At 42.3% G+C, this 26,725-nt stretch overlaps 2 protein-coding genes across 2 annotated transcripts; both read left to right on the plus strand.

Moving 5' to 3' along the window:
- The first annotated feature begins 3,147 nt into the window (after window positions 1-3,147).
- On the plus strand, window positions 3,148-8,220 carry LOC118846511 (keratin, type I cuticular Ha8-like). The gene is made up of 7 exons (XM_036755130.1): window positions 3,148-3,701; window positions 4,391-4,473; window positions 5,636-5,792; window positions 6,265-6,426; window positions 6,521-6,646; window positions 7,612-7,832; window positions 8,085-8,220. The coding sequence occupies exons 1-7, from the start codon at window positions 3,207-3,209 to the stop codon at window positions 8,218-8,220; spliced, it is 1,380 nt and encodes a 459-aa protein (XP_036611025.1). The 5' UTR covers window positions 3,148-3,206.
- A 7,513-nt stretch (window positions 8,221-15,733) lies between these two features.
- LOC118846516 (keratin, type I cuticular Ha8-like) lies at window positions 15,734-26,039 on the plus strand. The gene is made up of 7 exons (XM_036755137.1): window positions 15,734-16,168; window positions 18,591-18,673; window positions 20,595-20,751; window positions 22,408-22,569; window positions 22,664-22,789; window positions 24,454-24,674; window positions 25,904-26,039. The coding sequence occupies exons 1-7, from the start codon at window positions 15,734-15,736 to the stop codon at window positions 26,037-26,039; spliced, it is 1,320 nt and encodes a 439-aa protein (XP_036611032.1).
- The last annotated feature ends 686 nt before the right edge of the window (window positions 26,040-26,725 follow it).

Here is a 26,725-nt window from a genome sequence, read left to right on the forward strand (position 1 = left end):
GTGTGGCCCTTTGACTGAATCCAAACCTCACAGAACAAATCCCCTTAATAAAAGTATTTGTTCTGTAAAACTTGGAGTCAGTCAAAAGGCTGTGCCCAAGGACCTAGAAGGCCTCCTGTGGCCTCAAGCCACAGGTTCCCCACACCTGAACCAGGTCCTCACCTCTTTCCTAGAGACACAATTCCCATCTTCAGGAACTAATAAGCGATGCAGAGACATGGCTATATCCATCGGGATAAAGACAGGCTGTCTCCCTCTCTCCCAACAATGCTATTCTGCAACTTTCTGCCATCCCCCCAGCTCCTGTGTTATGCACTGGTCCCAGAGGGATCCTTTTAAAGGGTTGCTGTGAGGGTGTAGGCAAAGAAGAGCTCTTGGGTGTGGTCTGTCCTTGGCTCCTCCCTGCACATATGGCTGCAATTCCATAGCCCATCACTACCGCCCTGTTCCTTTGAGGAGACTAATCAGCTGAGTATATCAACCCTTTACAAAGCAGCCAGCAGCTGCTGTATTATTATGCAAAGCAGTCTTTGAGTTCAAACCTCATCAAATCCATAGATCCTGCGTCAGGTCAGCCAGTAGGGAGAAGAGTCATCTACAGACATAAAGGGCAGTGATGTTTATGAAGTAAAATGTGCTGTTTGGTCAAAGATGGGAGGAAGCATGGTCTCTGGCCAGTGAAATGATTCTGGCCAGTCAATGAGGTCCTCAGAAGGATCCTGTTTAGCAAATCAAAGGAAGCACTTTTAATTGTCCACTCCTGAGATTTATGGAGAAACTCAGTGCGGGGCAGGATAGACCAACAAAGGCATGTTTGAAGATGGAACAGATTCAGATTATATGCAGAGACCTCTGAGGATGGTGCTTCTGAAGTGAGCTACCATGAAGAATTACTCACAGCCAAATGACCCCACAGCCTGACACAGAGCATTGTTGGCTAAGAGTGGGCTTTTTAAGCAACACAGATTTGGGTAGAACTCTTAATCCCTTTAGTGTAAGCATTCTTGATTTGGGGGACCACGAACTTTTTAAAAAATTAATAACTGTATTTCAGTATGCCTGGTTTGTTTTATAATCTCATGTGTTTAATATTTCTAAACATTTTTTTTTTCTGAGAAAGAGCCTAGAAATTTCAGCAGATGGCCAAAGGGGTCCATGACACAAAGGAGGTATAGAACGCCTGTGTAAGTGCCTATTAATTTAGTCCTAACACTCTACACATTACAAAAACAAACCTAAAATTGACTTGTGCTTGGCTCTCACGGACAGCGGCTCACGTGTTTCATTCCGAATATTTGTACTTTTATGCCTTTTGCAGTCACTTTGTCTAAGCACTGAAGTACCTCCAAAGTTCCTCTTCATAGCTTTGGAAATGGAACTTCTATAATCACCTTCCCCCCAACAGCAAGGACAGCTCTGACAGATACTGGTGATGTGTCCAAACTTCCATTTTGGACACAAGGTTTTCTTTTTATTTGCTCTGTGTCCTTCTTTCCAAAACATTCAGCTCTTTCCATAACCTGAGATACCGATAGGGTATAACACAGTAAGACAGTTATTTAACTTAAATAAAGGATTTAGTCTGCACTTATGCACTGTGCGAAGCAATACAAATGCAAGCGAACAGAAAGCCAGTCCCTGCTCTCAGGGAGTTTACGTTTCTGGGGATGAGGGGGAGAGACAAAGCATGAAAGGGAGCTGAAAAGAAAGATGGAGTGGGACATCGGTTTGTGAATTGGGGAAAGGTGGGAAAGCCTTTCATTTCAATTTCCTGTTGATTTACTGGGCCATTCCGCTCTTTTCATTACTGATATCAATATCTGTTGATCTTAAAACCCTTTCCCAGGTCTTCTGTTGTCTCCTTTCTATGTATCCCAGAGGGTTTTATTTTTAGTGAACAATGTCTGTGATGAATAGCTCCAGTGAAAAAGCTTTCCAGAGGCTTCATGAGCTTTTCTTTTACTTCCTTCCAATTACTGCCATGGGAGCAATGTCCTCAAGAAACTCCATTTAGAATGCCCCACCTTTCCTTTTAGTCTCCCCACAGCTCATTCCTTCCAACTATGGATTTCACTGGCAATGTCTGTGCTGTATTCCCCTTAAAGGGAGTCTGAAACTTAAGCAACTTATGGCAGAAGGATCAATGGTAGACTTTTAATAGTCAAATGCTCTGGCATCTTCTAGTCTTACTGTCAAACTTTCCTCATTGATAGATGCTTGTATTCTACCAAGTGATCACAGCCTGGGTATCCCAAGACATGAGGAGATCTGGACATTTCAGAAACAAGTATTACTCTTTTTATTCCTGAGTTTTCAGAAAGGCTTCACTAGTATTTTAAAGTAAGCAACACGCAGACTTAAGAGTACAGAATTGATAAGTCATAGAAATTGGGAATTTTTTCCTATGATAAAAGGTGGCTGGTTCTATAGTGGGAAGAACAATGAATTTAGAGTCCCAGCTAGGTCATACAGTAGATAGAGCCCTGGACCTGGAGACAGGAAGACATGAATTCTTTTTTTTTCATTTTATTAATTTATTTTTTATTTTTAATTTACAACACCCAGTTCCACAAGTTTTTGAGTTCCAAATTTTCTCCCCTTCTTTCTCCTCCCCCCTTCCCCCCAAGATGGCACAAAATCCGATATAGGTTCTACATATACCTTTGCATTAAACTTATTTACACAATAGTCATATTGTAAAGAAGAATTATAACCAATGAAATGAATCATGAGAAAGAAGAAACAAAACCAAAAAAGAAGAGAAATAAGTATTACTGAAAGAATTCTTGTTACAAGGAAAATAAGAGAAAACTTGTGAGTCCAAAATGGGGTGTTTGTTCAAATCACTAGCATCAGTGAGAGCTGTCCAGCACACAAGGGATCTTGAAGGGTTTTGTTCTTTGTAGGGCAATGTGCATCTTATTTAAAAATTTTTTTATTTCACCGTCTCCCCAACACAGCTTCAGGTGAGTAAAAATTCCTTTCATGAGGTGAGGAACTCTTAATAAACAGTAAACTCAATAACTGACTAATTGGATGATTATTTGATAATAGACAAATCACCTGGGAAGAGAGGTCTGCGAGTGGAGCCAACACCCACCTGGAGCAAGTATAAAAGACCTAGGAAGGAAGGAGCTCTTCAGACCGTGGCAGCTTGGCCTATCCACCTCACCTCAAACGCTCCTCCAACTTCAGCACCTGAAACCATGACTTCCAACATCATCCGCACATCATCTTCCTATCCTCTGGGCAGCAAGCTTCCTGGAGCAACCAACATCTCCATCTCTTCCATTGATGTTGGTGGCAAACCTGGAGCACAGGTCAAAGCCGCCTCCATGTGCTTTTCTGCTGCGATGGCCCACAACAACCGAGTCCGTGTTGGAACAACCTCTCTGGGCCGACCCAGCCTCTGTCTGCCAAACAGCTGCCGGTCAGCCTGCCCCTTACCTGGAGCCCTCGACATCCCTGCCAATATTGGAAACTGTGGGAATTATGGTGAAGGGTTCCTGAATGGTCATGAGAAGGAGACCATGCAGTTCCTGAATGATCGTCTGGCCAACTACCTGGAGAAGGTGCGTCAGCTGGAGCAGGAGAATGCAGAGCTGGAGACCAAGATTCAAGAATGGAGCAAGTGCCATCCTTCTTATGTGTGCCCAGATTACCAGTCCTACTTCAGGACAATCGAGGAACTACAGCAAAAGGTAATGTTTTATAGGAAGGGAGGAACAAGCATTTGGTAAGTTCCTACTATGTACCAGGCACTGTGCTAAGCATGTGCTTGACAAATATTGCTTTTGTTGCTCTCAACAACCTTGTGAGTTAGGTGCTATTATTATCCTCATTTTACAATTGAGGAACTGTGGTAGACAGAGGGTAAGTGACTTGCCCAGGGTCACACAGCCAATAAATTTCTAAGACTAGATTTGAACTCAGACCTTCCAAACTCTAGAGCCAGCTTTCTATCTACTATGTCACCTGGCTGCCTCTGGGGCACCCAATGTCCAAAATCTGGCCTAAAGGGAACGAATTAGAGAGTATAGGAATGGCAAAGTCTCAAAAGACAAAAGTAAAAAACCCAGAGGGCTTTGCATTAAAGTGTAAGGAGAATGGCCATGTTCCTTTTGGGGAATCCCATTTCCAAAAGCCTGTGTGATAGTTCCACAGTGTGGTGATACGTTAGCTTCCATCCAGAACAGAGGCTGATGAAAAGTAAGGAGGTTTTGAAAAGAGCACCAGAGGGTTGCATATTCTTTTGGAAAATGTAGTTCCCAAGGGGCATACATCTATCCCCCTGTACTTCCATCATGCTTTGGGACATTATGGGAGCAGCCACAGGGAACAGGTGGTCTCCAAAGGATGCCAACTGAAACACCTCATTGTTTCTCCTCAGATTCTCTGTACCAAGGCTGAGAATAACCGGCTGGTTATTCAAGTGGACAATGCCAAATTGGCTGCTGATGACTTCAGGATCAAGTAAGTCTGGCAGAATTGGGGCTTATTAGAAATATTAGAAATTATTAGAAATATTAGAAATAAGGACTGCAATAGGGATTGGAATTAGACTGGTAATTTCATTTCTACGGGAAAACTCCCAGGTGAGCAAAGTCTCTCTACCTTTGCAGATTGCAGGTTCATAGCTTCTCTGCAACTTTAAAGTCTTAGGGAGTTTTCTGGGCCATTGAGAGGTTAGGTGACTTGCCCAGGATTGCACAGCCAGAATGGGTAAGAGATCGGACTCAAACCTGGGGCTTTCTGGTTTGGAGGCCAGCTCTCTTTCCTCTTCACTATGTTAATTCTGATATTGGAAACTGAATTTTCAAATGACGGGCAAGAAGAAAGCCTTGAATCAAGCAGGCGTGTGATCTAAGTTGCTTACATGCTGATTTATTTTTCTGAGTTGGAAGGTACATGCATGTTTGTATGAGTTTTGTCTAGAATGGTTATATCATTAGGATAGGGTACTCTTGGTGTGGAAACTCCCTCCACAGATACAAGTTGGTCATTCATCCGAAGCTTATAGTCTTAGAGAGTTAGCAGGGGGCACTGAGAAGTTAAATGAACTTTCCCTGGTCACACTATGACCAGGTGTCAGTAGTAGGACTTGAACCCAAGTCTTCCTGAGTCTAAGGCCAGTCTGCCTATCCATGACTCCACACTCACATGTGTGTGTGTGTGTGTGTGTGTGTGTGCTCGTCAGTAAGGCAGGATCAGATCATTTTAGGAATAAACAGGGCAGGGTTAGTTTCTGAATTAAAAAAGGAAGCTAAGGTCCACTGATCTGCATTAGAAACAAGTAGGGTGAGAGAGAATTCACCACTGGAGCCCCAAGGTGTCATGGAAAGAACAGGAAAGAAAAGAGGAGAGGATGAAAAAGAAAAGCCATTTCTAAACCTTAGAAAAGTGAAGCAAATCAAAGATTCAGTTAAATTCAACAAACATTTATTAAATACCAAGGAAGGTCTTTCAGGAAAGCATGGTGAGGGGAATACAAAGATAGATAAGACATAGTTCTTGTCCTCAAGAAGCTTCCATTCTAGTAGGTTAAGGAACTTCACTTCCAGCAGGTTCCAGTCTGGTCATGTCTTAGCTTATCCTTTGCTTGTTCCATTCTGACTTCCCCTTCCACTCTTTCAAGGCATGAAAGCGAATTGTCCCTTCGCAAGTTGGTGGAGGCTGACATGTGCGGGATGAACAAGCTTATGGATGGCTTGACCCTGGCCAAAAGTGACCTGGAGGCCCAGGTTGAGTCTCTGAAGGAAGAGCAGTTATCTCTCAAGAGCAACCATGAGCAGGTTTGGTTACACCCACAAGCAATGATGAAACAAAGGGGTCAGGCCACATACACAGTCTTGAGGGTGGAGAGGAAGGGGTGTGGAGGAGAATCCTAGAGACAGAAAACTCTGCTTCTTACAACTGAACCTGACTGAAAGACTCAGCAGTGCTGGAAGTCTTGCTTGGCTTTTTAGAGCTCTGCTCTCAGTGAGACTCCTTAAAGCATTTCTCTTCCCCCAAAACATATTGGATAACTGGGGAAGAAGAGGTCTGCCCAATTTGTGCCGAGCTTGATTATAACTCACCCTAAAGGTTCTAACTCAAATTTTAGAATATGTCTGAGCAGGTTCTTTCTGTCATGGATGTTGGATAAGGGTTCTTCAGTCCCAGGGAGATTTTCTGTCTTCCATGCTGTCCTCAGGAGTCAGGGGAGGCTGCTACAAAGAAAATGACCTTTCTTACACTGGACATTCTGCTCTTTTGCCTCAACAGGAAGTACACAACCTGCAATGCCAGCTGGGAGATAAGCTGCGCATTGAGCTGGACACAGCCCCACCTGTGGACCTCAACCGGGTGCTGGGTGAGATGAGGTGCCAGTATGAGGCCATGGTGGAGACCAACCGGAATGATGTGGAGCAGTGGTTCTTGGCTCAGGTGAGGACAGTGGGGCTCAATATTGGGAGGTGGTTGCCGGCTTCCTGAGGGTACTTGTAACTGACTCTGTCCTTGTGGCTCTATTGTGTTTCAGAGCGAGGGCATCAATCTGCAGGCGATGTCTTGTTCAGAGGAGATACAGTGCTGCCAATCTGAGCTTCTGGAGCTAAGATGTGCGGCGAATGCTCTGGAAATTGAACGTGAAGCTCAGCACAAATTGGTGAGTCTCCTCCTCCATTCTTAGTGCTCTTCCAATTTGATTTTTTTTATTTTCAGTTCTAAATTATCTCCCTCTTCCCGCTTCCTTCCTTACCTATTGAGAAGGCAAGAAAGAAAGAAACAACAAAAAATTACAAATATGTATAGACATGCAAAACCATTTAGCACTCTTCCAACACATCTGATGTTTCAATAACCCTCCAATAGCCTTACATGTGAAGAAGGCCTTTCTTTCTCCCACCTAGATGGAAATGTTCAACATAGACCCCTGAAGGAATTATAGGGCTGTGAGTTTATGGAAGGGAATTCATTGGTCATCTTATTCTATAGATGAAGAGTCTAAGGTCCAGAGAGATAAAGGTACTTGTCTGAGGTCCCACAGGCCATAGTAAGAGATAGAGCTGGGGTTAGAACCAGGTCCTCTTATTCCCTATGCATTGCCCCCTCCACTACACCATATTGCCTCTCTCCTCAGACTTCATATCCATTATTCTTTCCATTGCACCATAGTTCCTTCAGTCACGACAGAGTGAATTCTGGTGGATTTGTTGTCACGTTTAGTTCCAGGCCAGACAAATATCTCCTCTTCACCACCAGTCACTGTTTCTTTATGACAAGAAGTGAAGCTCACATGAAGACGATTTTTATTAGTATGGGGAGAGTTATACTCATATGTCCACTCCTCTTTAGATCTTTGGAGATGGTCTCATTTGTCCTAAGTTTTTTAGATTTAAATTAAATCTCTTATCGAGCTGGAGGAATTTCTGAATGTGTTAGGTCATGAACAATTCAATTCAGTCTCATTCAGTTCAATAACTATTTAAGTCTCTTCTATATGCCAGGCCCTGTATGCTACCAGAATGTTACCTTGATGATCTGGCTCTGGACATTGTCTCTTTTGGGTTTCCGAGGAATTGTTTTTCTAGGACTACTGTTCCATGATTGTCTTGGTGCTTCTCATTTTAGAAAGATTGTTTGGAAAACTCCTTGTGTGAATCTGAGGCTCGCTATAGCACCGAGTTGGCCCAGATGCAGTATCTGATAGGCAATGTGGAGGAGCAGCTGGCTGAGATCCGGGCTGACCTAGAACGCCAGAACAACGAGTACCAAGTGCTTCTAGATGTCAAAGCCCGGCTGGAGTGTGAGATCTCCACCTACCGAAATCTGCTGGAGAGCGAAGATTGCAAGTAAGTGGGGTGCTGGCACTCTCTAGCAAGGCCACGTATAAGGGAACAACAAATAGGACTCTTGGGTTGGATGAGAGAATGTCTGTGTATATGGGGGTGGTTTTGGTGGGGAGTAAGGTGAAATCAGGCTGAAAAGAGGTTGGAACCAGATTGTGAAGGGCTTTAAATCCCAAGAGATTTTTCATATAGATTTCTGGGATGTTCTTTTCTCTCCTCAATTTAACCTTGTCTGGATGGACTTTTCCCCTTCAGACTTCCTTGCAATCCTTGTGCAACACCTGCATCCTGCGTCCCCCCACCCTGCGGTCCTCGACCCAGCTGTGGTCCCCGAACCACCTGTGTCCCTCCTCGCTCAACTTGTGGCACCAACCTGTCTGGTCGATTCTGAAATCTGAGCCCCCAGCGGAGAGGTCAAAAGTCGGAAGCCTTCATCTAGCTTGCCTGGATTTACTTTAAGAGCGCCCAGGCTCTTCTGCATCTCATACAGAAGACCAAGCTGGCAGCCGAGAAGAGGCCTAAATGCTTTATCTGCTGGGAAAAACCTGCAATTTCTGGCCATTTCAGCTACTGCTTTTGTGGGGATGATTCTTGTGGGATGTTGAATCTGCTTTTCTGCCTCAATTCTTTTGCTATGCAGTCATTATCTTGCAAATAAACTTGATTTCTGTAGCATATAATGTTTCACTGTGTGTCTTTTGCTATGTTTAGTAGTTGGGTCAAAGCTAACGTTCCTGTAGGTACTGTAATCCCTAGGTGACATCAAATGCCTCTAGATGCCAATAATCAATGTACTGTAGGAGAAAGGACTTGCGGCTCAGAGTCTGGATAGACCTGGGCTCGATTCCTAGGTTCAACACTTACTAAATGGAGATAAATCACTTAACTGCTCGAGCCTCAGTTTTCCTTAGCTGTAAATTGGGAATGAAGCAATATTTTTCCTCTCTATGTCACAGAGTTATTGTGGGTATAGTATTTGTAAAGGGACAGGTATTGGACCCGTGATTTTAGGAGTCCATTGTGGGTGAGGAAACTCCATTTAGCAATTCTCTGCAACTGAAGAGTCTTTCCTAGAGGGTTGCCTGGAAAAATACTGACCTAGGGTGAAGTGACCCAAAGTAGCATGTGTCAGAGACAGGCCTTGAACCCAGATTTTCCTGGCTCTGGAGCCAGTTTTCTATCCACCATGCCATGGCACATCAAACGCCCCTAGATGCAAAATTCTCAGTGTTTGTAAAAGCTCTGCGAAAACATAGGTTATTATGTTACTATAGAGTAATTATTATAATAGTATAAATACTATGATAGAGTAGTTACCATAGAGTAATAGTGATATAGCTTGGCATATGTGGAATCAGGAAGGCCTGGGTTCAAATGCTGCCTCTGACACATAGATACTGGCTGTGTGAACCTGGGCGAATCACTTACTCTCCTAGAGTCCCAGATAACTTTCTAAATAATAAATTAGAGATAGGTTGCCCGCCTATAATCGAGGAAAGAGTTTCCATGCTGGAGGGATTTACTATGTGTTAGAAATTATATATTCAACTCCAAATAAATTATTTTTCCATATTTCATATACTACCAGCAGGCACTCCTGCTGAACTATGGAATATGGAAATAATAACAGATGGAGAAAATGCAATAATCATGCAGGTGGAGAAATCAGTATCTGCATGTTTTTTTAAAGGGAGCTCTTCCCTGACAAAGCCTGGTATTTTCTACTTGATTAATATAAAGCAATAATAGATGTTCTTTAAGATGTTCAGAGCACTTTGTGCACCCTGTCTTTATGTAGGAGGCTATTAGAGGTATCACGATACCTGTTTCACTTGTGAAATTTGTCCATAGCCACCTGATTAATAAGTTTCAGAGGCAGAATTTCAACCCAGGTCTTCCATGCTAGTTGCTTCACCATGTTTCTTCTCTTCTTGTAAGGATCCCCCAAGCTTCTTCTCCCTTGCCAGTGCTTGGAGACTCCAGGGAGAGAAACAACAGTGTCAGGAAGACTGAATTCTTTCACATGCCTACACAGGGTTTTCTGGCACGGGCTGCGACATTTTATCTAACAGCAAAATAGGGTCATGTAGCCTAAGCAAAGACAAGATCTTGTTGAGAGCTGCTTTCCTGGATTTACCTTCTGAGTTAACTCTCTTTCTGGAAGGCTGAACCTTTCACGGAGACTTGAAGATGAAATCAACTCTCCTGGAAGCAGGAGGCCTGAATCACAGAGCGGGAGAGACTCCCCAAGGGCTTGGCCCATTTCCCTCTCAGTCTGATTCCTTTGTCTAAAGAGGATCATTTCCAGTGACTCCTGTGTTTGCATCTCTGGCACTGACCTAGAAGTGCTGGTGCATTAAGAGCTGCAGATGTTATCGTGGGGCTGGCAGATCCCTGCTTGTCTTTTCAGCAGGGGTCTGACCTGCACCCAAGGAGGCCAGTTGCCAGAGGGAGGGAACAGGCTGCTCTGGATCATAGACTTCTGTGTTACTGGGATGCTGCCATCTCAGCTCAGGAATGCAGTTTTGATGAAATGTTGATACTAAGAAAGGAACGGTTCCTTTTGGACACTCATTCTCCATCAAGTTCCTGTTGGTTAGGTTGTTGTGGACCCTTCTCTCTGAGGACAAAAGTGCCACTAAGCAAAGGACAGCAGAAGCATGACAGGATTTCTGGTGCCTCAAATTGCTCTTACAGTTGTCTAGAAATTAGACCACATGGGTAAAGGGCTTAACTGTTGTTACTGTTTTAAGTTGTGTCCAACTCTTCATCACCCCATTTGGGGTTTTCTTGGTAGAGATACTGGAGAGATTTGCCATTTCCTTCTCCGGCTCATTAAAAAAAAATATTTTATGTTTCCCTCAGTTACATGTAAAAACAATTTTTAGCAATATTTTGAGTTCCATATTCTCTACTTCCCTCCCTCCCTCCCTTCCCTTCCCTCTCCCTGAGATGGTTATACATATGCAATCATATAAAACACATTTCCATATTAATCATTTTGTGGAAGAAAACTTGAACCAAAAGGAAAGAAGGAAGAAAGAAAGTGAAAAATAGTACACTTCAGTTTGCATTCAGATGCCATCACTTCTTTCTCTGTAGGCAGAAAGCATTTTTTATCATGAGGCCTTTGGGTTTGTCTTGGATCATTGTATTGTGGAGAAGAGCTAAGTCATTCACAGTTGTTCATCATGCAATATTGTTACTGTGTACAACGATCTCCTGGTTCTGCTCAGTTCACTCTGCATCAGTTCATATTTTTCAGGTCTTTCCTGGTGTTTCCTTTCCTTCCCAGGATTTTTCTGAAATCATCCTACCCACCATTTCTTATACCACAATGGTATTCCATTACAATCATATACCACAACTTGTTCAGCCATTCCCCAACTGATGGGCATCCCCTCAATTTCCAATTCTTTGCCACGACAAAAGAGCTGCTATAAATACCCTTGTACAAATAGATCCTTTTCCCTTTTTAAAAGAAATGTCTTTGGGATACAGACCTTGTAGTTCTCCAGCTCATTTTATAAATATAGAACTGAGGCAAACTAGGTTAAATGATTGGCCCAGGGTCACAAAGCTAGTAAGTTTCTGAGGTCAGATTTGAACTCATGAAGATGAGTCTTCATGACTCTAGGCCTGGAACTCTATCCATTGTACCACCTAGCTGCCCAAGGGCTTAATAAAGATCTCAAAAACTACCTAAATGGGCTCCTTGACATTGAGTAGCACACAAAGTCACTGGTTCCAAAGACTGTTTATAAACCTGAATGCTAATGCTGATGTACATAATGCATGTTTTGGAAGGAATCGCATTGTTAATGCATACATAAAGTATTATTATGTATTTTGTTTTCTATTTTAAAATGTTGCCGTTCATCTTTATTTCTTTAACGTGCTAGTGTTTTAAATGTATTGTTGTTATAGACACCTGCTGTACATTTATTTTTTCTATTTATCTTTATTTCCACATACACTTATTCCTATTTTGCTGTGTAATAATTCTATTTGCTTGATTTCTGTTAGCTGAGCATTGCTTGTTTTTAGCTAGGCATTTTGGGGTAGCTTTTTTATGCTTATCTTGGGAATAATATTTTATTTTCTCCAATTACATGTAAAAACAATTTTTTAACATTTATTTTAAAAAATTGAGTTCTAGATTCTTTCCCTCTTTTCCTTCTCTCCCCCTTCCCTGGGATGGCAAAGAATTTACCTAGATTATACATGTGCAATCGCTTTTTATGCTTATTGCTATATGCTATCTTAAGGAAAGCAAAAGTATTTATTAAGGTCTCATTTCATGCAAAGCACTATGCTAAGCTTTAGGAATACAAATGGAAAAGCAAGGAACTCACATTCTATTAAGGAGAGAAAACATCGGAGGTTTCAGCTACAAATCAAATAGAAAGGCTCCATAGTCTTTAGAGAGTGATGTCAGAACCGATGGGAATGCACCTTCTTTATTGCAATTTCCATTCCGAAAATCATATTGGTTCCTGATATTGAACCATTCAAAGATGTTAATGGCTTTAGTGGCAAGGAAAAAAATGATAGAAAATCATAGGATTTAGAGCTGGAAGGACCTCCCCTCCCTCCCCCACCCTGAAAATAGCCTTCTTGTTTATGGTAGGTGATCATAATTGGGCCAGAAAAACTAAGGCTGATTTTGTATTTATATGTTGGGGGTCACTCTATGCCTCATTGACCACACATTGTGCCAAATTTGTTCCTACTGAGAAGTACAGGAGCTGGTATTAATGGACTCACTTTGGTCCGAAGTAGAATCATCCCTTATTATTCTGAATGAACCTAAATCTATTCTAAGCTGTACTAGTCATAAGCCATTTTACTTCTTTGGCAGGAGGTAAAGAATGGCTTATAAAAGTTAGCAACTAGAGTTAACCACGTGCTACTTGGAAAGTAGTTTTAATGGCAGAAATGAGCAAAAAATCTCTTATTTGCAGAAGCAGCATGGTATAGTTCTCCAATAGCACCAAACTTGGAACAATAATGTTTTGTATTGTACCACTGACGTTATCAGTGCCCAGTGTAGAAAGTTCTTCCGTTGATGCAGATTGATACCTCTTCTATACTTTAGAATTTTAAATAGGTGCCCAGGACACTAAAAGGTAAGGGGAACTTGCTCAAGGTCACACAGCCAGTTGGTGTCAGAAGTGGGGTTTGAATCCTAATGCGGCTGATTCTAAGGCTGGCTCTCTATTGATTACATGGGTGGTTCTCAAATTTTCTGGTTTCAGGTTCACTTTATACTCTTAAAAATTATTGAGCTCTCAGAGAGAAAATAGGGAGTCTGTGAACATTCCTGAGCAGGGAGTGGTTTAGTGATATTGGTACAGATTTCAATCCACCCATGCTTTCTCATTTTAAGTATTTCTTGTTGATGTCCTCCCCTAGAGCCTCCACAGAAAATCTGCCCAACATACCAGAGGCTTCTTCTCAGTCTTTTTACATTTTGGTCCTATGCTCAGACTGTCTGCTTGTGAATCCTTGTTCTTGCTTCATGATATGCTCAGTATCTTTTCCAATCATAGATTTTCTTTATGATGTCACTTAAGCCACTTTTTACATGTAAAGTATCACTGGGAATATTCTATAGTCTGTTTGTACCATCCTTAATAGAACTAATATTTTACCAGTCACTCAGGTGTAACTTCAGAATATCTTTGACTTCTTAATCCCTACCTTCCGATAAGTCACTGAGTCCCATCGATATTTCCTTTGTATTTGTCTGTCCCTTATGGCCCTTTCTTTCAATTCCCATAGCAACCAAATTAGATCAGGGGCTTAGCAGTTCTCTACTGTTTTCCTCCCCACAGGATTACATAATTAAGAGTAGAAGAGACTGTAGCCATGTAGTCCTACCCATATGCAAAAGAAATCTCCACTGTAAATTCCTTGACAAATGGTCATCCAGCTATTGCTTGAAGAGCTCCAACAAGAAGGAACCTATAACCTCTTAAAAATTTATTTTAACCTAGCACCTCTTGAAGCAGCTCATTCTTCTTAGGAATCTTTCCAAAAGTAGAATGATCTTGATAGTAAGACCGAATTTACTTCTTTTTGACTTTCATACATCAACTCTAGTTCTGCTCTCTGGGAGTTCCTGAAACCAATGAATGACTGGGGCCAACCCAGGTTATCTGGATCAGTACTGAGGGCTTATACATCATGGTTTATAAAAAAGACTTGTTGAATTGTACTGAACCCATGTAGTAGCAATTTGGATTTGCCTTACTGTTACAACCCAGGAGATGGCCCAAAGTTGGTGGGGGAAGGAAGAGGGAGGTGTGTAGAGACCTCTAGAAAAGAGACACCTCAGGTTACCTGTTCATCTCCTCTGAATCCTGCTTCATCATCAGGAACATTGCACTTTGGAGGCTGTTTCACTGCACTGAAGCCAAGGCTCAATGTACTCATCCTGGGAATGGGGTCAAAGATGCATCTTATTTAGCATAGCAAAGAAGCTAGGCAGTTAATTATCCTTTTTTGGGGTTTGTGGAGAAACAGGCATATGTTTGTTATGGGTCAGAGTAAAGCAATAAAGCTTTAGGATGCTCTGAGTAGTCTGAAGATTAAGGAAATTCAAATTTTGTGCAGGAGTCTCTTTATTAATGGACTATCAAAGAAGATGTATTTTTTCAAAGGTGTAAGAGTCTTTCAAGAGAAGGGAGATCAAAGTCCAAGAGTTTGTGTCTTCACTAAACAAGTTGAGGGAGGACACAGTCCTGAAAGAGGGGCAGGTGGGGATATAGGTAATAAGTAGAGATACTGAGAGAAGAAGACATGAGAAGCTTTGAGAATAGACATCATAAAATATTAATCACTGTTGACCTTAGCCAGCTCACAAAGTTCTAGTAGGTGAGAACACATTTCCCTGGGAATTTGGTACTGTATTTTAAAATACATTTGTTTATTCCCCTCTGCCTGCCTCATCCTCACCCCAATGTCCATTTTCTTTTTGATAATCATTTTCAAAGTTGACTTGCCAAATGTTAATTGAAATTTAGTTTTTTTCCTCATAATTCTAGCTGATTGCTCCCTCTTGTACTTATCAATGGACCTGTTCAGCTCCTCTAGGGTTATTTCAGAGCCTAGAGCTCTAGTCTTGGTTCTTTCATTCACTAACCATGTGGCCCTGGGCAAGTCCCTTCATTTCTCCAGGACTCAGTTTCCTTCTCTGTGAAAGAAGTTTAGGTCCCATTCAGTTTTAAATCCTATGATTCCAATATTGTCCAAGGTTGCTCAGAAGGTCAGTTTTCTGAGTCTGGGAAACTATCTTTGAATGACCTCTATGTGACCTTACACACAAGGCCATTTGATGAGGAAGAGGATAGTTATGATTCTTCCTTCCAACTCCAATTGCCTGGACAACACTCTCATTGCTATGTGTTTTAGACTCTTCTAATTTTTCAGACTTTTCAGGGATCAAAGTACTTATTCAAATGAATTCCCTGGGGCAAGAAAAGGATATGAAGTAGAGATTATGTAGCCCTCTGGTACCTATAAGTGAATGGCATGACTCTTTATCATTTTACACACTTGAATGGGAGGTTAAAGAGTAATTCAAAGCCACGGAATTTGGGATGTTGAGTTTATAAGTCTTTGAAGAATGAGGTTTTTGCATGTATTTTAAGCCGTGTGGTAGTAAGGAGTTTTGTGTTAAACAAAATCTCTTTTATGATCTAATTAACTCTTTGTAGAAAACCAAATCACTGACTAATCAGGAGATCATATAATAACATAAATACTGAGTGGAATGACAGTTTCTTGAACCAACACCCATTTGCCAGGGGTATATATATACGTATATAGGTTTGGGGGAAAAGGAACAGTTCAGTTTTGAGTACAACCTAGAGACAACCCAACACCTCTGTTCTGCTGCCATGACTGCCAACTTCTATAGAACAGGCTCCATCAGGAGTGGGAGGCTTTTGGAACCTCAAGCTGCCTCCATGTGCTTTTCTGCAACTATGGCCCACAATAATCGAGTCCGCGTTGGAACAACTTCTCTAGGCCGACCCAGCCTCTGTCTGCCAAGCAGCTGCCGGTCAGCCTGCCCCTTACCTGGGGCCCTTGACATTCCTGCCAACATTGGGAACTGTGGGTATTATGGTGAAGGCTTCTTGAATAGCCATGAGAAGGAGACCATGCAGTTCCTGAATGACCGTTTGGCCAACTACATGGAGAAGGTGCGTCAGCTGGAGCAGGAGAATGCAGAACTGGAGACCAAGATTCGAGAGTGGAGCAAGTGCCATCCTTCCTATGTGTGCCCAGATTACCAGTCCTACTTCAGGAGTATAGAGGAGCTCCAGCAGAAGGTAATATTTGGGGGTGTGCTTTTGGTTTTCAGGTTGTAGTGTGAAAGAAAATATGGTGAAATCACACATTCATTTGTGGAAGGAGATTTTGTCACATAAAATGGAAAGAGCCCATTTGTTATTCTAGATTCAGGGCTCTCCACACTTTTAAGTAAGATACAAATAAATCATAAATTTTGCAGTTTTCTTGAAAATTTTGTTTATATCTTGGAAGGAATATAAGTTTTGACTCATGAAATTGAAGCTAGACACCTAGAAATTGCAGACAAGTGAATGTCAGCTAGACTGAAGGACAGACTTTAAAAAGTGGAATAGAATGCTTTAAGAGGCAGTGGGTTCCCTGTCACTAGAGGTCTTCAATTAAAAACTGAACAACCACTTACTGGGTATTTTGTTGAGGGGCTTTCTGCTTGGGTGCAGTTTGGACAAGATGGTCTTTGAAATCTTTTCCACCCTGAGATCCTGGGACTTTTAGAGGACACATTGATTAAGTTAATTCATCTCCATTGATGTAGGGCCTCTTCACAGGGTTCATGTGCTATTAGCCGACTTTCACAATGCCATTTTGCTTAACCTTGGGATAGACGAAACAAATATCTTCCAAATGGTCATTCCCCCCAAACCGGAGAGGCCAAGAGCAAATTCTGGGTGAACTTAGTGAATAAGAATGAAAAAGCTTTTTTAGTTCAGGAGTGCAACCTATCTCCTAAGAAAACATTATATTTCATCACAGTCTGTTGCACTAGTTGCAATAGTGGTTGTAATGTATTATATCCATTACTATTATTCCTTGGGGGGGAAAACAGCAACATTAGTGTTTTTGTGATGCAAAAGGAACAGACTATTTATTGTCCCTATTTTTTCTTTCAACCCAACCAAATCTAACATAGTTATTAAATGCCTACTATGTGTAAGGCATTGTGTTGGACTCCATTGATACAAAGCCTGAAAAAACAAGGAATTTACATTTTACTAAAGGCAAACAAATTATAAACAGACTTACATACCCAATTTAAATTGAGGAGGGAGAAGGAGCAAAGGATCAGAGATTCAGAGTTGAAAGTTTCCTTAGCTGTTTTAGTCTAACCCTCTGATTATACAGATGAGGAATGTGAGGTTGGGAGGTTAAGTGATTTGCCTAGGTTCACACAGCTAGTTAAGTATTTGAAGCAGGATTTGAACTCAGATGTTCTTGAATTCTCCTTTAATTGCCAGTCGCTGAGATTAGGAAAGGCTTTTGATGATACATGGAATATGACCGGTGCTGAGGGAAACTGGGGACTCTAAGAGGTAGAGTGGGTGGTAAAGTGGGCACTTTAGGTGGGTGGGATAGTTTATGCAAAGACATGGAGGTGGGAGATGGAGTACCAAGCTTGGGAAACAGAAGTAGATTTTCAGCTTTAATGCAGATTATATGCAGGGAAACAATATGCAGCAAGCCCAGAAAGGTCGCTTACAGCCAAACTGTGAACATTTGAAAAATCCAAGTTGAGAAGTTTCTGTTTTATCTTAGAGGCCTACTTCATCTGTCCTTCAATGTTCCTTTTCTCAGAAGCTCCATAGTGCATATGGCTCAGCCCCTAATACATGATATAAAGGAAGATATCCTTAAAGGATTGCAATGTAATTTGACAAATATTTAGTGCCTACTATGTGCTTATTGCTGGGGGTAGAAGGTGAGGTTAGAAGTTTCAATGGCAAATACTGTCAAATGAATAAATATAATACATGATTTTCACAGGGTCACACATCTAGTAAAAGTCTGGGGTTGGATTTGAACTCAGTTTTTCCTGATTCGTAGCCTGGCACTCCAAGTTTGGCATTGCATCACCCAGCTAGGGCCAGGAGTGCCAGGCTAAGGCATGTGGTCTTGCTTGACAAAATATAAGCTTATTGAGGGCAGGGACTGTTCATTTTTATCCTCGTAGCCTTATTTTGTAGCCTAGTGCTTGGGGAATAGATAGTTCTTGAAAAATATATATTGGTTAACTGAACTTTATTGGAAGGCAATGGGGAGCCATGGAAGGTTTTTGAAGAGGGGAGGTCATTTGAGGTTTGGAATTCAATCAGCTGATCAAAAAACATTTATTAATTGCCTCTTACATGCCAGACGTTGTGCTAGACAGCAGCCATACAAACACAAAGAAGGTAGAAATTCCTATCTGCATTCTAATGAGGGAGTTGGTCAATCAACAAACATTGATTGAGTACTTACTATGTGCCAGGCAAAGGTGCCAGGAAAAATGAGGCAAGTTAACTTTTGAGTTCAATTCAGTGTTTGTGCAACTGCATTGAATAGCCTATGGGAGAGATTATGCTATGGAGCTGCACGTGAATTTTATGAAAACACGAATACTTCATAGCTAAGGCTTCAGAAGGTCTGGACAGTACAAAACCAATTATGTCACCTCTCCTTCTCCAGATCCTGTGTACCAAGTCCGAGAACAACAGGCTGGTGGTGCAGGTTGACAATGCTAAGCTGGCCACCGATGACTTCAGAACCAAGTGAGATGGGCTGGAAAAGGGAGAGGAGGGAGGCGGAAAACTTCATTGTTCTGCTCTGGCCCCACTGGCTGGGAATGTAGTTAGTTCAAGCCTTAATCCAATGTCTACTGCCAGAGACAAAATAACATGCCAATTCTAAGAACTGGGAAGTGGTCAGAGGCCGTCAGAGCTGGAGGAATCTTAGAGATGGTTCACTGCCCCTCCTCATCATACAGTGGAGGAGACCCAGAGACTCTTTAACGACATACATCTAGATAGCAAGAAGGGCTCTGGTCTCTCACCTCTTAGTTCCTCCTTCTATACCCAGGGTGCCTCCCCTGAGTTGGCCAAAAACTTCTCAAGTCACATTAATAACAACCAAGGTGATAGAAATTACCTTTCCTACCTTTCAAATGTGGCAAGTTAAGTACAGGCAGTTTGAATAACCTGCAAAGGCCACATGGAGGGACAATGACAGGAGTGGACAGAATGCCGGAGTCAGGACCCCAAATCTAGTCGTGGCTGAGCTACCATCTTACAGCAAGTCTAAATAAAGTCTAGATAATAAGTCTAGATATACCTAAATTCTAAATTTCCTTAGCAAGTTCCTTTGTCTCAGTGCCTCAATATCCCCTTCTACAAAATGAGAGGGATGGACCAGAGAGTCTTTGATCTCCTTTCCAGTTCTGATATTCTCTCATTTCCTGACTTGGGATTAGTTATGATCCTTTTGTATATTACAGGTAAATCTCTCTTTCCTGGAGATAAAGTAATTTTATTTTCAATATGATGTAACAGAGTGTTGGATTTGGAACCAGAGGACCTGGATTCAAATCCTGACTTTGTCACTTACTTTTTATTTGACCTTGGAAAAATTATTTAACCTCTCTGGGACTCAGTTTCTTCATATGTAAAAAGAGGGAGTTAATCTTTTGTTGTTGTTATTCAGTTGTTTCAATCATGTTTAACTCTCCATGGTCCCATTCAGGGTTTTCTTGGCAGAGATACTGGAGCGGTTTGCCATTTCCTTCTCCAGCTCATTTTACAGATGAGGAAACTGATGCAACCAGGGTTAAGTGACTTGCTCAGGGTCACACAGCTAGTACATGTCTAAGGCTGGTTTGAACTCATGAAGAGGAGTTTTCCTGATTCCAAGCCCAGTGCTCTCTCTACTGCGCCACCTAGCTGCCCAAGTTGATCTTGGGGACCTCTAAATTTTCTTCTAGCTCTAAATCCATGACCCTTATGATTTATGAAGTTGGGTTCTGATTCCCAAAAGAAATCATGGGATCTAGGATGGGAAGGGACCTTATGAATCATGCAGTCCCAATGAGGAGGGAACCAAGACTCAGAGTTAATTGACTTGTTTTAGGTCATGCAGACAGTGAGGAGCAGAGCTGGGAATAAAGTCCAATTCATTGCAAATATGATTGTTGCTTTCCCCTTTAAAGCAGGGATTCTTGGCCTTTTTTTGAGTCATGGACCTCTTTGCCAGATCTAGTGAAGCCCAATGCTACTCTACTTTGTTGTCTACATTTATAATGGAAGGAAATGCTAAATTTCAGTTAGAGGTTAGTGAAAAGGTACGATCTTTTCCCTATGCAAGTTGATAGACCACCTGAAATCTATCCATGGAGCTCTTGGAGAGTCTGTGGATCCCGGATTAAGGACCCCTGCTCTAAACCACATCATCTCTCATCAGAGATGGGGCTGTCTTGATCCATGTGAGTACTGAGGAGTGTTGGGGGCCAGCCACCTGGGGAGCTCCTGTACCCTGTAGGATGTGCTGGTGACAAACCTATGGAATAAGTAAAGCCAAAATTAAAGCCTAAAATGAGGTAAAACCAGTGAAGCTAAGACAAAAATGCTGACTCTCCAGGGCCATTTCTGCCATTCTCTGAATATACGTACTCTGAACTCCTCTTTTCCACCATGTTGAAAGGTATGAGACTGAGCGGTCTCTCCGTCAGCTGGTTGAGGCTGATATCGGAAGCCTGCGCAGGAACCTGGATGACCTCACTCTGGCTAAATGTGACTTGGAGGCCCAGCTCGAGTCCCTAAAGGAAGAATTGCTGAGCTTCAAGAAGAACCATGAGCAGGTAGGGGTACACATCAAACATAGCTGAGGCTATTTGAAGCTATCCATTCCATTTGGGTGGAAAAATCAAGGCTTTCTTCTTTTCTAGAAGAAATCTCTGAAGGCCGAACAATAATTGCTAGCATATAAATCCTAAGTGCCTTATATAGTGCCTTAAGGCTATAGTGCTATAAGGTTTGCAGAGCACTTTACAAATGAGGTCTATGCCCTGGGAGGGATTTGCTTCTTTAAATTGCACTCTATAATCTATCCGGATCAAATAATAATTGTGAAACACTTACACAGTACCTTGGCACATTGTAAGTGCTATATAAATCTTAGCTATTATTGCTATTAGCCATTATCATTGACAAGAAGGGTCTGAGGAGGTGGGAGACCATGCCTCAGAGCATATACTGGGACATACACTGCTTGGATATATACTGTCTGGCGACGACATCATTTTTCAGCTGGGCTTGTGAATCCTCCCATGTAGAGAACTTCCAGTGTTTACATTCTTTCCAGCCTGCACATCAGCAACTCCTCTGTAACTTAATAGTCAGAGAGAGTTAGTTGCCCAGGGAATAGAGAAGTTAAGGAATTTGGCTGTGGTCACACCAGCCAGTCTGAGTTAATGGCAGCACCTGAACCCAGGTCCTCCTGATTTATACCAAGGCCTACCGTCTCTCGTCTATGTCATGCTGTTGAGGTCGGAGTTGGGAGAGCAGGTTCAGATGTGAAGGAATTCACTTAGACCTTCTCTTTTAGCCAATGGGAGCTTTTTATATGAAAAAGCATCACGGGTCTTCTTAGCAAGAAAGCTAAATGAGACCCTGATATTTGGGGGAGTTATGCTTATATAGAGGTATCAGAATGGTGAATTAGTTTTAGAGGTTTTATGGGGGTTGAAGATTAGGGACAGGATGAGGAAGATGAATGGCAGAATAGGAGACACAAGATAAGGAAGATGGGAAATTTTATGACCCAGAATGGGGAAGACAAGGAGTTCTATGGTCCAGGAAAGGGGGGAAGTTTTATGGTATTTCAAGATAAAGGGAAAAGGGCATTAAGACACTCTTAAGTTATAAGACCTCAAATTACAGGATGGGCTATAGAATGAGTCTCAAATCACCTCAGGGGGCCTGGGAAACCCTTAATCTTAACCCTAAGGGCACTGTTTGTATCCCCATCAACGCTGTCTTTTAGTGACATCAATAATAACTAATAATCCCAAGCCCTTCTGTAATATTACAAAACCAAGCTGGTGTGACTGATCACTTGAGGCAAAATGGATGGTCATTGAGGAGCTGAGCTGATGCTTCAGCCCAGGTGGCCTTACTTTGCTGTTTTCTACCTGACTGCTGCTTCCTTGTCTTTGTCTACTTACTCCTTGTATGTTAACATTGTTCCCATGAACAGTAAAGAGGCTCTTCCATTTAGTGCCAAGCTTCACCAGATCTAGTTAATGATGTTGCCTGGTTTATGCCTGAGATTGGAAGTTGCTGTGCCGAGCATGGCATGGTGGGGTCACCCAAGTAGTTCCTAACTAAATCATAGCATTGAAAGAGAAACTGTTTCTGTAGTCTGGGGGAGAGATTTTCCTTCTGGAGGCAAGGGAGGCTGCTACAAAGGGAATGACCTTTCTTACACTGCACATTCTGCTCTTCTGCCTCAACAGGAAGTCCACAACTTGCAATGCCAGCTGGGAGACAAGTTACGCATTGAGCTGGACACAGCCCCACCTGTGGACCTCAACCGGGTGCTGGGTGAGATGAGGTGCCAATATGAGGCCATGGTGGAGACCAACCGGAATGATGTGGAACAGTGGTTCTTGGCTCAGGTGAGGACAGCAGGGCTCAATGTTGAGGGGTGGCTGCTGGCTTCCTGAGGGTACTTGTAACTGATTCTGTCCTTGTGCCTGTGCTGTATTTCAGAGTGAGGGCATCAGTCTGCAGGAGAAGTCCTGTTCGGAGGAGCTACAGTGTTGCCAATCCGAGATCTTGGAGCTGAAACGCTCAGTGGATGCTCTGGAGGTTGAGCGGCAAGCTCAGCACAAACTGGTGGGTTTATTCGCCGCTAACTCCTATATGGGCTAAATTCAGTACATTTTCCCTACCAGCAGTCTTGCACTGAATAATTCCCTAATTTAAAAACAGGTAATCATCTCAAACCTCACCTCTATCTCCTTTAGAACAGTGTTGTCAAAAAAACAAACAAGCAACTGTAGAACGTCCAGTTCACTCAATCAGTCATGTACCAGGCACTGTGCTAAGCCCAGGGGCTAGAAAAAGACAGTGCCTGCCCTCAAAGGACTTTTGATCTAATGGAGGAGGACAACAATCAAAAGAGTATGTACAAACGAGCTATTTACTAAGCACCTGCCAGGGAAGGGTACTGTGCTAGGGCCAGAGAAAGCAGAAAGGAAGGAAAGTGTCTGCCTTCAAGGAACTACATTCCTCTGGAATAATCAACATATTTAGAGCAGATTAAGGCTTGCAAAGTACTTTGCATACATTAGCTCATTTGATCGGCAGCTAGTTGGAGGCAGAAGAGAGAGTGCTGGGCACGGAGTCAGGAAGTTTTGAGTTCAAATCCCATCACTTCTTAGCTGTGTGACCCTGGACACCCCCACTTAACCTGTCTGCCTTAGTTTCCTCAACTGTAAAATGGGGATCCCAATAGCATCTACCTCCCAGGGTTGTTGTGTAGCACAATTCCCGGCACATAGTAGGTGCTTAATTAATACTTGTTCCATTCCATTTCATCTCCATGTGCAACAGGTGTTATAACACCCATTTTACAGAAGATGAAACTGAGATTGAGCAAGTAAATGTCAGAGGCCAGAAGGTAAACTTAGTCCAAGTCCAGCATTTTATGCACTCATTATACCGTGCTGCTTCTAATGAATGCTTTGAAGTAACATTTATTGACAGAGTGCTATGAAGCATTATCTTAAGACTATGATGAAAGGCAAGTTCAGACTCAGGGTTCTTCCAGCTGAATTATAGAGCAGACATTTATAGAGCTCCTCAAAGTCTACAAAGCACTTTGCCTCCATTAGGTCATTTGATCTTCCTAACAAGCCTGAGAGAATCGGAAATCAGATTGCTTCAGGGTTCGCTTCAAAAGACTTAGATCTAGACCAGACTGTGGGGGCCATCTCAAACTACTTCCTCCTTTTGCAGATGAGGAAACTGAGGACCAGAGGTTGAGTAACTTGCCCAGGGTCAACCAGATAGTTGAGTTGTAGAGGTAAAACTTGAACCTAGGTCTTCTGATTCCAAATGCATTGTTCTTTCCCACTCTACAAGGTTGCTTCTTAATCCCCTGCAAGTTTGCTAAAATTTTTGGATTAGGTGGGGATTATCACAGAAACAGAGTGTGGGAGTAGATGGCTTCTTCGCCTAATGACTTCCTTCTCCCTCTGTGTCTGAGACAGTGCCTGAGATTTTGGTTGAATCAGAGGCGGCTTTTTTAAAATTGGAAATGTAGTGTCTGGTACAGTAGATCGAGTCCTGGACTTGGAATCAGGAAGAATGGAGTTCAAATCCTACCTTTTACATTAACTCCCTGTATGTTAAGTCACTTAACTGATCTGAGCTTTCTTCATCCAAGAAATGGGGGGAATCATGCCTCTAGTACATATCTCATGGGATTAAAGGCGATAATGTGTAGGAAGTGGTGCATGAAAATGCCAGTGTCTCATTGTTCCTTCTCATTTCAGAAAGAGTGTTTGGAAAACTCCTTGTGTGAATCTGAGGCTCGCTACAGCACGGAGCTGGCCCAGATGCAGTATCTGATTGGCAACGTGGAGGAGCAGCTGGCTGAGATCCGGGCTGACCTGGAGAGGCAGAACCATGAGTACCAGGTGCTCCTGGACGCCAAAGCCCGGCTAGAATGTGAGATCTCCACCTACCGAAATCTGCTGGAGAGTGAAGACTGCAAGTAAGTATTTTATCATGTAGAGAGTGGCCTATCTCAAAGCAACATTCACAAATGAGGGGATGTTTGCTTATGTGGTAGTTGGGTAGACAACTGTGGGGCTGGTCTTACAGTAAGAATACTGTCTTCTGGAAGGGATCATTGAGATCATTTGTCTACCTGCATAGTTTAAAAATGAGGAAGTGAGGAAACCCAGGCCTACAGACCTTATGTGACTTGCCCAAGGTCACACACAATAGGTTGCAGAGTTGGGATTTGAACGCAGGCCATCTAACTCCAAATCCAGTATTTTTTCTATGTCACCACTTTTAACCACAGTGTCGGATATAAAGCTTTCTTTTCCTGTTACTGACTGGACAAGGAATCATGATTATCACTGGCGAGTTGAAATACTGTGAATTAGAGCTGGCCAGCATTATTTGGCTTTTAATAAAATTTATACTGGATTGCAACAACAACAATGATAAATAGCAATAACTGTGCCAAATATTTCCGTATTGCTTTAAAGAAACTCTTTTCAAAAATTTTTTATGTCTTGTTTCATTTTACGCTTCTAGTAACCCTGAGAGATAGAGCAGGTGTTATGTCCATCTCACAGGCAAGGAAACTGAGAGAAAGACAATGGATGATATAGTTAATGGCCCATACCCATTCTCTTCCCATTAGTTTGAGACTCTCTTTTTCTTACATTCTTTCTCTCTTTCTTCCTCCCTCCCTCCCAACCTTCTCCCCTTTCCTCTTTCCTTTTTTTCCTCCCTCCCTCCCTCCCTCCCTTCCTTCCTTCCTTCCTTCCTTCCTTCCTAGTCTCTCTTCACATTTTATTTTCCTATTCAGATGCTAGACTGGGAGTCAGGATACTTGGATTTTAGGCTTGGCTCTGCCACTAAGTCTCTGTCTCTCTGTCTGTCCCTCTTTCTGTCTCTGTCTCTGTCTCTCTGTCTCTGTCTCTGTCATTCTCTGTCTCTGTCTCTTTTCCCATTTTATTTTCCTACTCAAATACCAGTTGGGAGTCAGGATACATGGGTTCTAGGCTTGACTCTGCCACTACTTATCTATAAGATCTTGGTCAAGTCACTTCCCTTCCCCTCTGTCTCAGTTTCCTGCTCTGTAAAATGAAGGGGATGGATTAGTTGATCTCTAAGGTCTCTTCCAATCTTTATGTTATAGGATTTCTAAATGTTTTAGCTTTTTGTTTGTTTTACAACTGTCTAAAATGTCTTTCTTCCCTACAGGCTTCCCTGCAACCCATGTGCTAACCCCGTATCCTGCATCCCTTGTCCACCTCCTGCTGCCTGCACACCCTGTAAGCCTTGCCTTCCCAGTGCCCCACGACCTATCTGTGGTCCCTGCTCGTCACCTCGGTGCTAGAAGTCTGACCAGCCTAACATATTGCTCTATGGAAAAATCTTCATCTCCTGAGGTCTTTTCCTATGGACCACTAAAGGAACCACTTTATTCCTTCTGACTTAAGGAACCTCTAAGACTTCAGCCTTCCCATCAGCCTGCATGAGTAAACACACTTGACTTGTGCTATAAAGTCTGGAATACTCTCTCCCTTAATATGAGATACTTTCATCCCAGGCCACATTTATATATATGTTTACTTTCAGGGTACATCCAGCCTCATATTTTCTGTCTTTTGCTATTTCTCTGTCTTCTGTGATACAATCAAAAATCTTTATTTATTGGTTAATAAACTTCTTTTCCGCAGCATAATTACCTTAGTCCTCATTGACCTTAAGTAATTAAAGGTTGTGTGAGCCTATGAGGTGCCATATGGGTATTGGGGGTTTTTTCCATTAAGTTGGTGTTTGCAGAGCACCACAATATAGGTGCTAAAGTCTGTCAGAAACAAGCAGGAGAAAGATGTGGGGCTATGGAACACATTATACAGAGGGGACACATTTTCCCCTAGGACTCAGCTAAGGTGAATCCTGGCAGAGGGGCTTTGAGTTAGGGCAGTGGAAATGCAAACTCAGGATTATCATAGTAATGCTGGGAGCTTTGGCAAACTAAGCTGAAGTGGCAGATACCCTACAGGAAAGGCAGACATC

This window comes from Trichosurus vulpecula, chromosome 4 (assembly GCF_011100635.1).
Source record: "Trichosurus vulpecula isolate mTriVul1 chromosome 4, mTriVul1.pri, whole genome shotgun sequence".
Lineage (NCBI taxonomy): Eukaryota > Metazoa > Chordata > Mammalia > Diprotodontia > Phalangeridae > Trichosurus > Trichosurus vulpecula.

Excerpts from the sequence above, each read along its gene's own strand:
- LOC118846511 (XM_036755130.1), top strand. The coding sequence starts at position 3,207 with ATGACTTCCAACATCATCCGCACATCATCTTCCTATCCTCTGGGCAGC. Across the intron at positions 5,793-6,264 it reads TCAAGAGCAACCATGAGCAG|GAAGTACACAACCTGCAATG; the intron begins GTTTGGTTACAC and ends TTGCCTCAACAG. Across the intron at positions 6,427-6,520 it reads AGCAGTGGTTCTTGGCTCAG|AGCGAGGGCATCAATCTGCA; the intron begins GTGAGGACAGTG and ends ATTGTGTTTCAG.
- LOC118846516 (XM_036755137.1), top strand. The coding sequence starts at position 15,734 with ATGACTGCCAACTTCTATAGAACAGGCTCCATCAGGAGTGGGAGGCTT. Across the intron at positions 16,169-18,590 it reads TAGAGGAGCTCCAGCAGAAG|ATCCTGTGTACCAAGTCCGA; the intron begins GTAATATTTGGG and ends CTCCTTCTCCAG. Across the intron at positions 22,570-22,663 it reads AACAGTGGTTCTTGGCTCAG|AGTGAGGGCATCAGTCTGCA; the intron begins GTGAGGACAGCA and ends GCTGTATTTCAG.